Below are 18805 nucleotides of genomic sequence, written 5' to 3' on the forward strand. Positions count from 1 at the left end.
TAACTGTTAGGCATTATGATGAGAGCTATGTGAAGACAGATTATACCAGAAGTACTTATTAGTACATTCTTCAGTTGAGGTACTCGATCCATGCTGTTTTCAAAGACTCAAGAACATTTAATCCTGTGATCTGAACCACACCGATAACTCCTCTTGCCGTAAGTAATGCATATACCATTATGGGCATTCTGCCCAGCTCCAGATTTCCCACTCTATGGTGTGAAATATTTCAGTTTTCCTCTAAACCATTCAAAACCTAGACCTAGATTCAATGTCTGCATTCTACGTCTACATTCAACACCTTTATTCTAAATCAATTTTGGTTTCAGTTCTTCAGAAGCATATAGAATGTATGTTAAATGGATGACCAGCTCACTGGACTAAGTAAAGAAATAGGGTTTTTACTTCAGAGAGTGACAGATCTGGTTCGCTATCAGACTTGTCTATTTTGAAGTGAGGCAGTGAACACCATCTAATTTTCAGCATGCAGGTATAGATATTTGACAAACTATCACTGCTGCCCTTTTGAGTAGTTTTAACAAATACTAAAAAGATTGAAACGTAAAGGAAATTGAAATGTCTGTACTATATAGTCCCACTGTAACACCACCCATGATCAGCACAGTGAAAAGCCATGAAACCTCACACTGCTATAACACACACAGAGGAATAAATCTATTTAGAAGTTTCCTGACTGATTCTTAGTATCTAGTGAACACACGTAAAAGTAGAAATGAGGCTTCCCATTACAAGCATAGGTGATTGCAGTCATGAGCCCTCCTCCAAAATCAACTTCCTACCTACCACCCATCCATCTTAGTCTGTACTGCTTACTGCCATCCATTGTGTCTGATAGAGAAACTAAGATGATATGTTTCCCCAAGTAAATCAGACTTTTGTAAAAACAAACATACTACACACAAGAAAAAAGCATGTTAGAGACACGTAATCCAATACCGCACAATGTTGATAACTATGCTTTCTGTATTTCAGCTATACAGACTGCATTTTAAAATATTTCTAACAGATTACACATTACAGAAAAGTTGAAGTGTAACACTAGGAAACTGTTCTTAAAATAGTAATATTTAAATTTGGTTCTTCCACTTCTAGTAGAAAAACTGGTAGTGGCCTAACCGTAACTGAAATACACAACCACTATTTGAAGAAAAATATACTAGATGATTCTTCTAAGTATTTACCTGATTTAGAGATAAGCTTTCACATTTGTACAGCGTATCCAGACATTATGTTAGGAGGGGCCAAATGTTATTTACAAATACAACGCCACACAATAAGTGAACCATGTAAAAGGAGCAGAAAGCTCTTATCAGAACTATCAAAACAGGATCTGGATCAAAATGAAGCCAAAATAAAAGGAGAGAAATAGCAAAGAATACCGTAATATTAAGAGATACCCAAGAAAGCTCTCATATGAGTTTTAAAGCTTACATGTTATTCCAGTTTTCACAGGCGTCAATTTGGCTTTTTGTTTGTTTTCATCTCTCTCTTTCCATATCTATATATTTATGTATACATGGTAATATTTCACCAAGTTTTGTTTCAGATCAGTATTCTTTCCTCACTTGTGTCCTTTTGTAGTGCTACTGACATATACTAAACAATCTTTCCTGTGATGTATTTCATTATTCTATTAAATTTACATTTGTATTTGAACATTTTTAAAAGAATTCTATAGAGAAATCATTCATTAAAAGAAGTGATTCAAGTTCAAAAGAGACCTTTTTCAAATATGGTATCCACACTGAAAAGAGGAATCTGCAAGGTCTCTGTGCTTCTGAAGGCTGCTGTATCTTCCCTACAAGAGATCACTACTCCCTAGGGCTCAAAATGTTAATGATGGACAGCAGTTATTTTTTCTTCTCCGGGCAGTTTGTATACAGTAGGCGTTTTACAAGCATTTCTGCAACTCCCCTGTTAAATTATTAGCAGCGCACTACAAAATGTATACATTATTTCTATAAGCTGGGTAGCTCAATACTTTCAAAGCTCTAACTTCATAGTTTTAAGACTGAATTAAAAAAATCCCAGGATAGATCAAATCCTTCTTACCTGTTATCATTGACTTTGAGAGCTTACTCACTTGAGTGAGTATTTTAAGTATGTCTGTGAGACCAGCAGACACTCTTCCAAGAATACTACTGACAGGATAATTTTCTTCCCCTCTGATTTTGTTCACTGAGTTCTTATTCAATACACCTGCTATCCTTTTCGTAAGCGCAAAGCTCCTCCTTGACACCCCCCCAAAGGACAAATATACTCACACGCGTTTGGGTCTTATGGCCAAATTTACCCTTCATGGTTTGTAGAAGGAGATATGCTGCACCAGACATACCACCACCCATAGCATCAGCAAAAACGTTCTTGTACATTCTTCATCAAAGCATGCCCAGTTCAGATTTTACCGTGGCAGCAAACAATAAAACCAGTTACTCAAATCCAACCCACAGAATCCTGGCATTAACCAGAAATCTAGCAAAATACCTAGTACAGTAATGACTGTCACTGCTCAAGAGACACTCTTGGCAAGTTTCCAGGGCCCAAGGAATAAAAGTTACTCTGCTGATTTTTTTTTTTATTTATAGAGTCAAAAATAAGTGCAGAAATCATAGAATCTGCAGTTATTTTTATTCTCCTCAGTAGGAGGATTTTGCTTTAGTAGGAGGTAAATTGCTCTCTGTTTACATTGTCTGTAATAAAAGCCTGCAGTTGAGCAGCCTTGTCCTCACGCTGCAATTACAAGGAGAGGGCTTTCATGGTCTGTGCTCTAAGACTCTGCAGGCCTCAGTTGGCCTTTTGGCCACAATTTGATCGCCCTTCACTTTTGTAAAACCATATATTAAAGCATCTTCAAATCTCCAGAAGGGTCAAAGTATGGGAAAATTATTTAATAATCAAGTCCATTCCCAGCCCTTGTAGATAATTAGTTTTTACAGACCATTATCTATAAGCCTACAGACTAGGGGCTCTGATTCAGCAGAGTACTTAGGCAAATGCTGAAATATTTATTCTGAATAAACTTAAGCAGGCACTAACTTCAGGCATATGGAGAAGTGCCTGATTGGTTATGAATGGACTTAACCATCCATCTAAATACCTTAATGTATTAAGACCTTGATTTGGACAGCATTTTGTATGAATTTATACAGAGCTGGAACACCGAGAATACAGTGACTTGCTTTTACAGCTGCGGTTGCAGAGCAGCTACCAAATTGTGCATATGACCAACTTCATTAGAATAGAGAAAGGTATTACATTTCTTGGTGTTTTTTATTTTATTTTATTTTACTTTAATGTTTTAAGAGCTATTTAAAGTATAAACACTTAATAGCGTTTCACTGCACTCTCTATTCCACTAGAGGTCAGCCTGCAACAGAACCCCAAGCAAACACAGGAACTGCTGCACACTGGTAGCACTGACATTATTTTCTTTCTCTATTTTATATATTAGAAAGATTTCTTCAGAGCCATAACTTAGATCTCTCACTAAAATGGAGCAACAGGAAGATATAATGGTGCATTTCATTTATGAATGACCTATAATAAATTACTATGAAGTATTCCAGGTGCCAAACGACAGAATGCTTTGTCTGCACATGAACTATATTTCACATACTTTAATTTGGCTGACACATAAAACTCATTTGACATTTTGCAGGTATTTCTTTGAAAGGATATTTGGTTCTTGTTGAGCGTTAAGGTATGGAGGTGGGGTAACCTGGGTAACAGAAGGTCATTTCCAAGTAGATTGTTGTCCAAGATCAGCTCTTCCAAGTAACTGAATGTTTTCAGTCCTTCTAGTGACCTGCAAACGACAAAGGCAACAGGAAAAATGATACTCCACTAAATCAGGGAGGCCATTATGAGCTGAAATAAATATTTTAACCTTCCCTTTCAGGAGTGGGAATAGTTTTGGTTTGGGCCTGTCAGAAGAGTGAATGACAAGCATTAGTGGCAAGGGGAGTGCTGGCACTGCAACACATCCTTCACATGCTGGCAGGATGAAGGATGGGGGTCACTTAGTGAGTAGCCAGGATCCAAAACAAAAGGCTTCAGATATGGGGCCTGCAGGATGAATTTGTCAATGTCTTGTGCCTTCAGGCACCCAGCCTCGCCTGACCCTAACCTCCATTCCCAAGATAAATAACTCTGTCACAGTTCACCTTCATTCCCTGGACACAAATTTAAGTTGTCATCCATCATTTCTGCCAAGAAATATCATACCCCGCTAACAATAATAAATACAACTTCAAGTATCATTTCTTAGCAGTTACCTTACATGCAATAATAGGAAATGGAGAAGGGATTTTTTTTTCCTTTTTATTAACCACTTAATTTGCTTCTTGAGTCCCTGCAAACAAAATAAAACGTTCTCTACAAAATAAAGTGCAGCATTACTCCAGACAGAAAAGGCATTTGCTTTCTTTTCGGAACTTACTGTCCCACTGTCAAGCCACAGGTCAGACTGCAGAGAGCAGCTTTAAAAAGGAGCATTTCACAACATGGAAGTGCAGATGATGGCTTGTAAATAAACAAGATTCCGGAGGTATTCATTCCTCTGATAGCAAAGTACAGGGAAAAAAACTAAAAAGAACACTTTGGTACCTTGTTAAGGCATCTGTTCCAAACTTGATTCCTAATGCTTGCACATTCCAACAGGAGAAAAAACCCCACATATTAATCAACTAAGACACATGGTATACGGAGCATACGCACAGACACGCATTCACAGCTCATTCACCTACCAGACACCTAAAGATATGCTGAGATTGCATGACTTGACAGCTGATCTACTATGCCTACCAGTGGGAAGATCATCACTGTATCTCCTGGCTGTTTTATAAAATGTGATTAATAAGGGGAGATGCAGTCTATACTATTTATTCAGTTTCCACTGACATTTATACTGAGGGGATTTCCTCACCCTCCCCCCAGTTTTTGGCAAAGATCAAAATACAGCCAAGGTCCCTGTTCTACAGGCACTACTGCTGGAGGAAAATACAAATATTATCAGAAAGTATATGGGTTTCAAATTAGACAATTTAACATTCATCTGTCCAACAAAAACAAGATACTGCTTTTGTAGATACGACTTACTGACCACTTATAAATCACAGTTAGAGGGTTCAAACAACCAAAAGAAATCAAGTCCGTGACCTTTACACTGGGTACTGTACACTAAACTATGAATATTCAAGTAACATTTGCACAACACTGAAACAGTGTATTTCAGTCCAAGGACTCCAACGCGCTCACAATCTGTTGACTCGGCCTTCTGAAAGGGAGGTACAACTATTACTAATGCCATTTTGATGCTGGGCAGCCAGACCTGAAGAAAATTTGCCATGCCTACAACCCTATGGCATATCTATATCGTTACAATGCACTGAAAGTACAATTTCTGAAGCTGAAAGAACAAAAGCCTCTATTATTAATGTTCTACTGAAACATATCGTTACAATGCACTGAAAGTACAATTTCTGAAGCTGAAAGAACAAAAGCCTCTATTATAAATGTTCTACTGAAACAACCACCACAGTAACAGTCGCACTTTTTGCACTTGCCTTTAACAAGCTGTTTCGGAAAAAACTCGATTCAGCCTACATAAACTGTACACCGTTAAGAGCTGTGCTAGCATGCTGTACTAAGTTAGCTATTGCAAAGGGTCGCAACAGACTTGGTTTTGCCAAAGTCAAGATCAGAAGAGAGATCAGCAAACATTTCAGACGCTGCTTTCCCCCAAGTACCTTTAAAAGGCAAAATAACCCAGAGGAAGTAGCAGTGAGTTTATCAAGCTGTTATGAGTTTTCATTTCAGTTTATTTGACAAACCTAGTTTAGCAAATTCCCCTTAAATACTCTTTATTATATAAATAGTGGATTATTTCCAAACCTCACATTTCAGTGCAAGACTTTGACTTGCCAAAGGAGTTCAGAGAAGGCCACCTCCTTGTCAACACCACAGAGCCTTATGGGACGTTAATAGGTCCTTTGTGAAAAAACATTGCTTGGGCTCTGGTCAGTGTCAGCGTCAAAATACACATTGTTCCTGAGTTATGTTATGCAAATATAATACTCTTATCATGAGAATCAGCAAATGGTTGGCAACTGGCAAGGAGAAGAAAGCCCACATCCAAAACTGCTGCAGGGGAGGCATAAAACAAAATGACAAGCCATGAAGTGGGACAAAAGGCCTTGAAACACTAGAGGGAGTTGCCTATTGAAACAGCCTTTCTTTCACAAGCCTGGGCTGAACACAAGGGTACTAGTTTCATAGACAGGCAGGGAAAATTGTGCGCAAATCTCCTTACACCTGTCTGGTTTTGATAATTTTTGCCATGTAATGTTATTAGCTGCTCAGTTAAAAAGGAGCCGTGTTACACAGGGGGTTGCTTATTAATTGTTGTTTTCATGTCATCAGAGCAGTGTGCACTTGGTGATTTAATCACACAAATTCAGAGTCCAGGGAGATGGGAGGAGTTGCCACAGTACAGAGAGAGGGTGTAGCCATTAACATAAATTTACATCCACATGTTATTTCGCTATTCACAGAATTCTTATTTTTTCATCTTGAACGGAAGAAAAAGCTAGCACCAAAACAAAATTGCTAAAACAGTTGGTAAAGAAACAAAGAAGGAAAAAATGTGTTTGCTATCATCCAGTGATACTAGCTACTAAATTCAAGGCAACAGTCTCTACCACCATAATATATAAGGAAATATTGCCCAGCAGTTGTACTCCACAATTTAAAAGTTTTAAGTACAATCCGCACAATAGGTTTTACGGTACAAATTTCAGCAAGTCCTGTAACTTCTGTGTGCCTCACTTTCCCACCTGCAGATGGGAGATAACATCACTTACCTAAGAAAGGATTGCAACCGTGAATTAGTATATAGAAAGCATTTTTGAGAAGCTGAGGTAGAAATCAGCACCAAATAGTGGCATTTTTATTTTTAATGAGGGTGAGTTATATTGATGTAATCCAAATATTTCCTTATGAGCCCATTACAAAATAGGAAAGGAGTGTGTATATATATACACGGCACAGCAAGAAGCACACAAACACCCTAAAGGAGACGAGTATAAAAAGAGGGAAGTCCCCCAAGAAAGAGAACCGGTCTAAAATTAAATCTGTGCTGTTTTCTCAGAGTTCACAGCAGAAAAAATGTCTCCCCATACCAGTGTATTAAAACAAACACACAATCTTACCACCACAATACAACCAGCACTGAAGGGGCAGTGGCAAGCAGGTTTTTTCCCCAGTTTCAAAAGGCTAATAAACATCACTAAGGTGTATTGCAGGTTGCTTTTCCCTGCTCTAATGACATGAAAGTTGCCCATTATCTCACCCACAGGTACCATCTCAGTTACCTCATTGCAGGGCTCACACTCTGCTCCCAGAGGAGAGCAAGTGCTGCCAAGAGATTTCCATTGCAATTTCCAAAGTCACATCAAACCGACAAAACATCACAACGTATTCAGCGCCGCCTCATTCAAACAGAAAAAACTTTAAGTTTCCACTGTAATTAACCCTATCCTCGTTAAGATAATTATGATCAAGCTCCCTGTCACAGCTAATATCACAGCATCATTGCCTATGGCTCACGCTTTGCCCTCATTAGCTTACAAAAACACTGCGCTAAACAGGAAACTGACTCCCTCTGCAAAACGACTTAAGATGTTCTGTAAGCAGACAGTAAATAATCCTTTCGAATACAAAGGTCTCAGAAATGCCATTTTATCCAAGTCCTTCGGCTAATCGGTATGATTTCTTCCAGCTTTCTTTTCCATAATTCATTCATGGTTTGTAACAAAGTTTTAATCATAAAGGAATGTCATGGCAGAGATTATTTTTTTTTCTATGTGTATGCATGGCAACTGTCAACTACACTATTTCAAACGGTCCCTCTGGCCTGACAGGGATTTGGTTACAAAACCTAGAGAGCAGCTCTTCATTTTGGTAATATTTGACAATGAAAACACGAGATTTTCTAAATGAAAAAAAGCAGAAGCCTCTCAAGTAATGGACAAACCTTGGTACTCTGCAGTTGTCCTTGTCCGGGAGAACAAGCTGTTCAGAAGTATATGCTGAAAAAGGAGTGTTCCTCACATTTTACCCCACCCCTCCATTAATAAGACAGCTGCCTCGTATCTAATGACTTTTTCCTCCTGTTTAACAGGAAAAGAGAGAGCAGTTAACAATATGTAAATGAGAGAGTTTGGCTTTAGCCTTGAAATTGATTTGCACTCTGTTGACAAGAGATAGCCATTACCAGAAGTTAAAGATAGAGCTGTTACAAAACAAGAGCTTTTTAAAATACCTTTTTTTCTTGCCTTTTATGTTTTAACAGATTACAGGAGAGCAGAATCAACACGAGAACCCTAGTACCAGATAATTTCAGTATTTAAAGAATAGAAATGTAATTTCTATTTCTCCAGAACCTGCCAGCCAAGGAGCACAAAGCATTTTTTTTTTTAAACATTAATGAATTACTCTTCAAAAACCTGCTGAGCTTAAAATTCCATTTTGTAGTAAAGCAGAGAGAGGTTAAGTGACTAACGAAAGGTGACCTCCAGCAATTTTCTAAGAGACAAGAAATAAAACCCAGAGCTCCTGACTTCTAGTCCTTTGACTTAACCTCACCAAAACAAAACAAAGAGCAATAAATAAATGTTGTATATATAAAAACATAAGACAGACATATGTGTAAGTTTAGATTTTGCATAATTCCCTGGGAATGCAAAACATCATTTCAGGTTTACTTGCTTTGATTCCTGTTCAATTTTAAATTCCATTTAATCTGAAATATAGCATACCAATAAGGGGAAAAACCCAAGCCATTTCCAATTCTGTTCTGATGGTGGAAGGGGTTCGGTGAATCTTCTGTGCAAACTCCCTCGGGCTGAGGCCTCTGTCAGAATTCTACTCTCAAACCTGCTTTGGGGGGTTCTGCTCTAAACACACCTCTCACCTGTGAGTACAGAAAAATAAATAACCCAATGTAAAGAAAACAGAGTGGCTAGAATTCAGTTCAAATTAAAAAAAAAAAACCCAAACCTCTCACTATTATAATCACAAAAACACTGCAAATCGAAGGTTTATGTATTTCCTGCACACAGAGATAGTAATGGCAGGTAAACCACAAGCAAAGTGTCAAAAAATGACCTCTACACTATTCAAGCACAATAGCTTTTCTTTTCTGCAGTCCTACTTAGTGTTTATACCCATTTTTCTGCATGATAATACATTCAAAAAGAAAACAGAATGGAGTATGTTCTGGACCAAAGCAGAACAACAACAAAAAAAAGCGCCCCAGTGAAAGTAAAGAACCTCCAAAATTTCTAGTGTGGGCCAGGCCCCAAGTTAGACCAGACAAGTCATAAAAAAGGAATCACAAAATTCTGTTCAATGGAGAACAAGCTTACCAATGTTTCCAAAACATGAAATGCTTTGTTTTGTCTAATATCAGAGGGAATGTTAGTATTTGCAGGCTCTCTAGAGGTAGCATTTTGCATCACTTCCAGTCAATCTGTTTCCAGCTTTCTGTTGCTAGATAGAAAATATCTGGAAGCAGCTCTTTGAATAAAACTTAAGGCAAGCCTGTGAATATGGTCAGCAAAAGAGAAAATGTAAAGAAATGAATGAGCAGAATCATAAAATACCTGGGAAGAAAAGATCTCCATAAGAAAAGATTAAACCTGTGTTATGAACTGGATCTACAATTAGTTTCTGAGTCTTTTCATATAAAGGTCATAACTTTCAGACATACAGAAAAATTAATATCCATCCCTCGTTTTTCCCCTTTCCTTATACACTGAAAGCATACAAGACTATGTGGGACACCTCATTACCAAAAAAGATTGGGATGAAAACATCTTGCGCAACAACCATAAACTAGAGCTATGTAAGCACGTTAAAATGGTGGGGATTCATGAAAACTCAGAATCCTCATCTGTTTTTTATAGTCTCGTTCTGAGTCTTACGCAGCAAATTCCATTGCTTAAAAAAAAGCCCAAACTACTCAACACTTCCAAGCCACCACCCACCCCCAAACCTCAAAGAAAACACAAACAAAAGTAGAGTCAATAAATAGATAGACAAGAAGATATAAGAGGCCTCCTGAATTCTAAACGTTAAGTTCACAAAATTTCAAACCCTTTCCTACCAATTATAAAACAGAAATGCAGAATTTCTTCAGAGAGAGAGATTTTGCTATTAAGCAGCAGCTCCTCAAATGATGGAATTATCTGAAAAGCCACGATGCAGACTTATCCATCTGTAGAAGCCAGAGACAAAAAAACTCCTTACAGCCAGTGACAAAAGATGGGCGCTTCCAGAAGGTGAATCAGACATCAGGTGGGGCTCAGTGAAGTACACACATTTGGGAGGGATGAACGTAGCCTATTTGTCCAAAGTCTTGCAACAAAATTAGAAGAAATTGCAACATTAAGGTAAAATAAACTGTTACAGCTGTGCCCCATATGGGTGGATTGTTTACATGGTGAAATAAACTACAAATCCCAATTACAGTTTCCAGTAGCTCACAAAAACATATTACATATTAGAGTCAACTATTCAGTCGTTTAACCACCATTCTCTCCTACCAAGACTCTAGTCAAAAAAAAAAAAAAAAAAGGGAAGATAATCTATTTTCCTGGCCTAACTCTACCATGAAGCAACCAGACTGACTGGGTGGGGTTCAACTTCTCTTCTAATGAACCCCTTAAAGTCTCAGATTTCACTATGTGTATTTAACACAGCTCTACTCAAGAGGATATCCCATTAATACAGCTCAAGCTTTATCCTTCATGTTAGGCTTCTTTTTGCTGAAGTTTTTGTATTACATCTTTAGGATTAAACATGCCAAGATTTTTGTATGATATTACTGTTACAATTTTGTGTAAATTTAAATAAAATGACAATCAGTGTAATCCTATAGCCTGTGGCAAGGCGGTTTTCACATGAGCCATATAAGATATTTTAAAATAATACAAAATGGATGAGAAAATGAGCTCTTAGTCATCTAATGATCGAACAAGTATCATATAACACAATACAGTTTGCAAAACACAGCTAAAAATTACCAAGCGGAGAGCAAGTGTCTGTATGCATTCATATTTTATCAAAGGGCATTCTGGAAAAACCACCACTAGGAAGTCCCTGCAGTTCAATGGATGCATCACTTCAATAATATTCCTAAATCTGGACTTAGGCATCCTTCTGCTAAAATTTCTTGAAAGTATTTGATGAAGAATAACAAGGTTAGAGGAGTTAAGAGAAAAACTTGGATGTGGGTATCCCTTGATTCATTTGTCTTTTTCCCCAATCTTAACACGGAATTCAGTCCGAATAAAACAAATGGCATTTAAAAAAAAAAAACAAAAACGCACACACTGCCATTTCCTGAACTCGAAAGAATTCAAGGAAGTATTAGTGATTAGAAATAGCAAAAGAACAAGCCAGGGTTTACAAAATATAAACCTACCTGTTTAAAAAGAAAAAAAAAAAACAAAACTAAAACCCTATAATGTGTTTATTCTTAAAAAGCTCCTCTCAGGTCCATGTGCCAAGTTGCGAACCTATTTATAAACCCTCTAAAAAACAGTATTATAATGGAAATATGAGCAAATTCAAGTGCAAAGGCAGTGCCATAATGAAAGCTTTACTGTATCTTGGATCAATCTGTCACTCTGCAATTCAGATAGTAACCTGACCCCTCCCCTTTTTGCACAGGGAAGGGGGGAGTAACAAGCCTGTAGAGTGGGTGGAGTAAAGCCCATTTCGACTACTGGAGTTCAGTGAGAAGGGGGAAGAGTAATTTTTCTCCCATCTTCCACAACAACCAAGGCTGAGGATTGACAAGCAAATTGACGCACTGCTCAGAGGGCAAAAGATAAATGTTTGATGAATTGGCCATTGCTGGAGGAGTGATGGGCTTCATATGTGCATAATGGACTAGCTGCCGTTCAATTCAGATTGCCTGCCAAGATAAGAAACCATAATGAATGGACCAAGCACAGCCTGTGCCATAAGAAAGTATAATCTGGCTAGTTTTAATAAACTTAATAAAAAAGATGAAGCAGAGAGAGGCAAGGGGACTGGCCTCTGTGACCAGCTATAAGAGGTGAGAACGACTAATAGACTGCTCAAGCATGATAGCAGAGAATTGTTAATGGACATAACACCGAATCCCTCGATGTTAAAAAGTATCTTTAGAACAACTGAAAATCACAGGGATCTACATATGCGCATACCACAGACACTGTAGTACTTGTTACACAGGATATAACTGCCATTTATTTATTATTTCCTTCTGCTACCTACCCTGCTTTGTCTCCCTAACCTCCTTTATCCCCTCTGCATGGTATCTTAGTCTGTACCCAGATCCACACAACACACCAATAGTTTTACCAACAACTCCTCAGAATCAAAAATAACCCTCTAATTGTAACCCAAGAGAATTCAGGCTCAATTTCCAACAGAAAGGTTTTGGCTGCACAACTTTCACTCCCAGTGGAGAAGCATCTTCTACCATCAGAAGTGGTCACACTTGGTGTAATTTCGTTTGCTTTTGCAAGCTATGTTTCCACCAAATATGAGAAATTTGCCAGTACAGTTATAGCAAAAAAAAAAAAGCAACCCAAAACTTTTCTAGCACAGACAAGACTAAGTTGCCAGCAATTGTCCTTTTGGTCTGGGATTTGCTATGTTGGATACTGTTCCCCATCTGTACCCATAACCTCTAAGTTCTGGCCTTTTGCAGCACCAAACGGCACTATGAAGAGACATTAAAAACAAAACAAACTCTTACAGTATTTTACTGTATACGGGTACCTAACCGTGTAAAGTCTGGTAATCACCACCATTTTCACGGTGAGTAGCATATACACACAGGGCCATTTTTGCTTTTCCTTTCTCATTATTTAGCCACATGAATAACTGCGGCTCACTTTCTGAGGCTTACCAGACACTGAGACCTGAATCTGTGACTGAAAATGCTAAAGGAGTCAACAAGAGAAAAAACAGCCCTGGCTTTTAAAGCAGCAGGATTAGACCAACAATCTATTTCTTTGTTAAGAATCAAAGGGCAAGAACACACCCTTGGGTGTACATATAACACACAGTACTTGGCCAGGCAGAACTGTTTTTCCCTTTAGGTAGGGGGGAAAAAAAAAAAAAAGAAGGAAGAAGGGGATTGCAGAAAAATCCTCTTGACTGAGGGCAGCTAGAAAACACATTATACAGAATAACATCATTGTTATGCATGTTTGTTTTCTTGTCTTTACTTTTTTTCCTTTGATGATGAAAAATAAATAAGGAAACATAAAATAGTCTACTTGGGTAAGTATTCAGATTACCTCCCCCTTAATGTCAGTTACATAGCCTGTGTCATATTTTAAACAGAAATGATTATATGCAAGACGGATGTCTAGTTTTCAGTATAAATTTTATCCAACTGCAAAAGGAAAGTAACTCATTATCAAGCAGCTCAGTAAGGCTCCCACTACTGAAGAAAATAAAGTTTTATGACAAGAGGGTCTCTCTCCTCTCTCTCTCTCCCTGTGAGTGAGAAAGTGAGTGCAAGAATAAGACAGAAAGGGAAGGCTCAGGAGTGCTGGGTGAATTATAGACTGCCTCTCAAGATTCACAGCTCTTCGTGGTAGGAGGTTAATATTCTCACATGTCATTAGGTCTGCTGGCTCTACTGATGGCTCATTGAATCAGGCAGCAAATTATTTCCTCATGCTGCAGAGGACACCACACTTCAAAGGGAAGGAGCCAGGGTCAAGACGGCTCTCCAGTTCGATTAATGAGTTGGGATCAGCAGAGGTTGCCTGTAGGTAAGAATGTGACTGAAGCTTTTGACAAAGCTGACTTTTTGAACAGGACTTGACCCAGGACCCTTACTCCCCTCCCCACCAAATTTTATTTCCAACATTTGCCTCTGACTGACCTGCTCAGGCCTGTTGGGATAGTTTTGACCTCCTCAGTCTTTGTTACCAGACATAGGAGCTGTCTGCCTATATTTGATGTGTCTCTCCCTAAAGGCCACATCAGCTTATCCAGGCTCATCAGAATACTTTAGAACTGCACAGCAAAATAAGATAGAGGAGATTCATTTCAAATTTTTAATTTTCTCATGAAATTTGTTGAGAAGGGGGAAGAAGGAGAAGACGACTAAAAGATATTTCAGCTTTCAATAATCCTAAGAAAGATTTCTAAATGCTGTTAAATGCAGATGAGAAGAACACAAAGATTATTAGAAGCATACAACATACATATTAAAATGATGGAAAAGCAGAAAATATATGTTCCTGCTTACATGGATTTGCTGACTAAGAATATTCCTAGCAAATAATGCATTATCCAGAATATTCCTCTAAAATCTCTGAAATATTTTAATGTATATTTAAATAGATTTAATAAAGTACTGAAGTGAGATTCATTGTATCCATGTTTTTTTATAAGATCTACTTAAACTGCACACTTTCTCAAACAAATACGAGTAACTGAATCAACACGTAAGCCACTGTTGGTAAGCTTCCAAAAGTCACATAGCTTCTGATTATTGAAACGAGAGTTTTGTCAATTACACCAACAAAATTGTTCACACAAGCTTCCAAATTTGTTATATATTTAAAGATTTTGTTCAAGAATATTTTACACCCTTATGTTTCTGGAGCAAGGATCTAGGTTGTCCTTCAATATTTATTTTAACCACAGTACAACTTTTAATATCGTCTTCCTAAACATTTTGCTCATCAGCATCCTTAATGCTCAAGCACTTCTTACATACTAAGTTCACAGCATACTTTAAAAAAAAAGTATAAGGTAAAGTATCAGTCCAGGGATGTCCAAGGGTGGCAAAAGGGTGACTGTTCAAGCTTTGCAAGTTTAAGCTTTACATTAGCACAGGTGCCTGAATCAGGAAGCTACACGTCTAGTTTTGAAATCAGAACACTTTTATTTTTAACTGTATTGAGCAAACAACAGTTCTTATGGACCTTAAAACAAAAAAGTCTCGGACATAAGTGGCTTAAGAAGGTCAGATCACCTAGGTGCCTTAATAACAGTTTAGGAAATTTAACTTTTGGTGTATATTTAAAAATCTTTTAACGATCTCCAAGCATAAGGCAAATTTTCATCTTTATTCTTCAATGTTTCATTTTGCACTCAAACCATTACTTGTAAAAGATTTCCTTACTGTAACTAGCATTTAAGCCCCAAAAGCTAGTAAACAGATTATTAGATCTATAAAACTTAGGATAAAAGCATACAAGATCTATGCATGACTGAGCCAAATAAGAATAACTAGAATCCTTTCAAGGAGACTACCTAACTGCTAAACAGCACATCTTCCACATGGATGTACTTTACTCTAAAATGCAAGTATACACAAGCAAGAGACAACTTTTTCTTTTACTTATGTCTGCACAATCTCCAGTGAATTGTACATTATGCAAGTGGAAGCTTGCAACACCAGAAAAGCTGTAAGAGGGGAAACACTTTTTCATGGGCTTGTTTAAACAAAGTAACTGTGTTACTGGGTCTGTCATCAGTGTTAACATTATATCCTGTTTCATCTCTTTCTAGAAAGCTCGCCACATACCAGAGATCATTTATGAAACGTATGTATGTGTCTTGTATAATACTTAGCAGGACGGCATGAATCCCGTACAGGAGGACAAGTCCAGCTGGAGTGGGAGGTAACTGGCCAGTTTGACGCTCCCGGGGAGAAAGAGGAAATAGTTGTGTTCAGGGCAAGGAGGAGCCATGCAGTCAATACAGAACAGAATCGCCAACAGCTTCCGAACACCATCTCCAAAGTTTCTGGTTTCTGACAGCATTAAATCAGAACTGATGGCAGGACTGAGAAGATGCATTGCTGAGACACCTGGACCCGAAGCAGTACCTGCTGGAATCCATTCCAGGAATCCTAGAGAAGATGGATTCAGCAAGTGGAAAGGTGACCTGCTAACTATATGCAAAGACCGAGTTTTGTATTTGTCCTTGCTTCCATTCCTAAAACCAAAAGCTTTCGGCTAAGTCTTAGTAAATAGAACTTTGTTTTGCTTTCAGGCATATCTGGTGTTTGAGGGCAAGGTAGTACCAATTACCATGGTACAGTGTTTCTAGAGAGGTAACAAACCTAAATAAAGACAAAAAGAACGAGAAGTCCTGTACCTAACTCAAGATGAATTAGAAGGCCCAGCTGCAATGAGTACTGTTTTATACCAACTTGAATATAGTCCGTCTGGGGAACTGTCAGGGCAATTATGGAGTTTGGGAAGGAACTTGTGAACTCATAAATCACTCTTGCAAAGAGCAGAAAGCAAGGAAACACCCCATGACTTTTGGGAATCGTTACCACACACTGCACTCAGTCAAACACTGTTGCATGGTAACTGCTCAGGACTAAATGTTTGTACAACTTTTTTTGTGTTACTGGGCCTTATGGTAATCCTGCAAAGATTTATATATGTGAGTTCAAATTCAGAGATAAGCATGTGCTTATATCTTTTTGACTTTTGGTAATGTTTTAATATAATAATCTATTCATTAAATCTGTTTAGTCAAATTGGGGGGGTTTGCATTTCAATGAAACTCTTGCAACATGCATTAAAAGTGTTTACATAAGTGTTTACATAAGTAAACAATAAATGCATGGTCAAAATGAAGTTATTAGTTTACTTAAAAGTTCATTTTGGTTTTTATTTTGGTTATTTTTCCCATTGCTCATATTATGCAGAATAATGAGTGATATTGACACATTACCTCAGCAATGGAAGCAGACAGTATTTAATAGTGAAAACCATTTGGTCAAAACAAGACTCTACAATTCAGCCTCTGAAATTACAAAGATTATCACACTCTGAAATGTGAGCAAATAAAATTTCCTAGGAACATACACGGTAGACAACAAATACGTTTCTTCCAATTCATACATAATTTAAAATAAATAAATAAAAATAAAGGAACATGCACATCACAAAAATGCTGGATAGTGTCCTCCTGTCAGTGTCCTCCATTTCTACGCAGCAATTATATTTAAAATGGAACCATACAAAACACTGGCAGGGAAAGGTAGCAGGTTACAATCTTACAGTCCAAGAGGATGGACTAGAGAATCACCCTGACATCTCCCGGAACAACAGATGATCCTGTAGCACCTTGGGTCCTTCTGAGCAGCTTCACAGGACAGTCACCCACTGTGGCCCATGACGGAGCGCTCCGACAGGAAAGAGCCATCTCGAAAAAACAAGCTAGTGTTATTGCCCTACACTGCCCTGGAAAGAGGCTCAGGTCTCAGTTCAGTTGGTTTTCCATGCCCAAGAAAGAAAATATACTATTTTTCAGTTGGAAGGGACCTACAACAATCATCTAGTCCAACTGCCTGACCAATTCAGGGCTGACCAAAAGTTAAAGCATGTTATTAGGGCAGTGTCCAAATGCCTTTTAAACACTGGCAGGCTTGGGGCATCGACCACCTCTCTAGGAAGCCTGTTCCAGTGTTTAACCACCCTCTCGGTAAAGAAATGCTTCCTAATGTCCAGAACAAACCTCCCCTGGCGTAGCTTTGAACCATTCCTAAAGACAACAGATATTCCACCGATCAGGAAAAGGCAAGCATAAGGAAGACAACACTGAACTTCGTTATCTGGGTTTTTTTCATGTTTTACTGTCATGCTAATACAGATAAAGCCTACTGAGGGACCACAAGACTTCATTCAAAACAGTATTATTTAAAAATCAACACTGTTTTCTATCGTGTCAGAATAGAATCAAACACCCTAAGAACCTGAGGTTGAAGGCTGAATTAGAAGCAGAATAGGCTAGTAGCTGAGGATGTGCTATTATATACACTGTCAAATAATTATCTAAGTCATATACACATTTAGCATATTTTGAATATAAAAATTCAATATAAAACTCAATAAAGTATGTAGTTCAAAGTTCATTTCAAGCTTTAGGTGCTGAATAAATATGGAATACGAAACTTAAAGGTGTAACCCAGAATAGAGGCCTGATTATTTGTGTTGCCACTGCCTCCAGCTTTTTAGTCCAATTACCTATAAAAATAAATACATGAGCAGCTGCAACTTACTATCTTGACTCCTCAGACCGTAAATAATATAGCCTTTTGTACAAGTCAAATTAATGAAAAACTCAAACCCTACCACTTCACTCAGTATAGGTAACACTTGACTGCCTGAGTTGAACTCTAAACCCAATGCTACTTCAAGATGCATCTACCTCCCGCATCAACACAATGGCTGGGGGGGAGGGTGGAAGTGCTGGAGATTCCCGGACATAAGTTTTATCCATTTGAAGTCTACACTGCAGCCATCAGCCTATCTTCAGCCTAAGCAGTATGCTCACTCTTTTGGCCGTAGAGGAATTTGATGACAATTAGATTTCTGAGGGGCACATAATCTGCTCAAGCCACAAAAATAAAGATGTAATTTACCTCACACGTGATCATGTGAACCCGCCCAGAGTGTTTTGAAAGAAAACAGAGAAGTGAAGTACCACAGCAAGCATGTATTCCTTGCTGACGCAATTAGGCAGTTTGTTTTTAAAAAAAAAAAAAACAAAACAAAAAAACACACAAACCAAACAAATAAATAAATAAAAGAAAGAAGGCTCACTCATGGCACTACCGGATTTCGAAGCGCCACCACAGTGGCCACCAGTCACCCGCTGCCAGCCCCTCCCCATTTCCAGAGACCACATCAAAGCACCTTTGCTGCCTCATGGCCTTTTATAAAGCAACTTCAGCCAC

General features: G+C 38.2%; 1 protein-coding gene across 1 annotated transcript in view; it reads right to left on the minus strand.

The window, feature by feature from the left end:
• CUNH10orf11 (chromosome unknown C10orf11 homolog) overlaps nucleotides 1-18805 on the minus strand; it is a 341942-nt gene that overhangs the window by 309343 nt on the left and 13794 nt on the right. Inside the window, exon 2 of the mRNA XM_009277631.2 lies at nucleotides 3700-3826. Coding sequence (XP_009275906.1) covers nucleotides 3700-3826 — 127 coding nt within the window. The remainder of the gene's footprint in view (nucleotides 1-3699; nucleotides 3827-18805) is intronic.

The sequence above is a fragment of the Aptenodytes forsteri genome, unplaced genomic scaffold (genome assembly GCF_000699145.1).
Source record: "Aptenodytes forsteri isolate BGI_AS27 unplaced genomic scaffold, ASM69914v1 Scaffold15, whole genome shotgun sequence".
NCBI lineage: Eukaryota > Metazoa > Chordata > Aves > Sphenisciformes > Spheniscidae > Aptenodytes > Aptenodytes forsteri.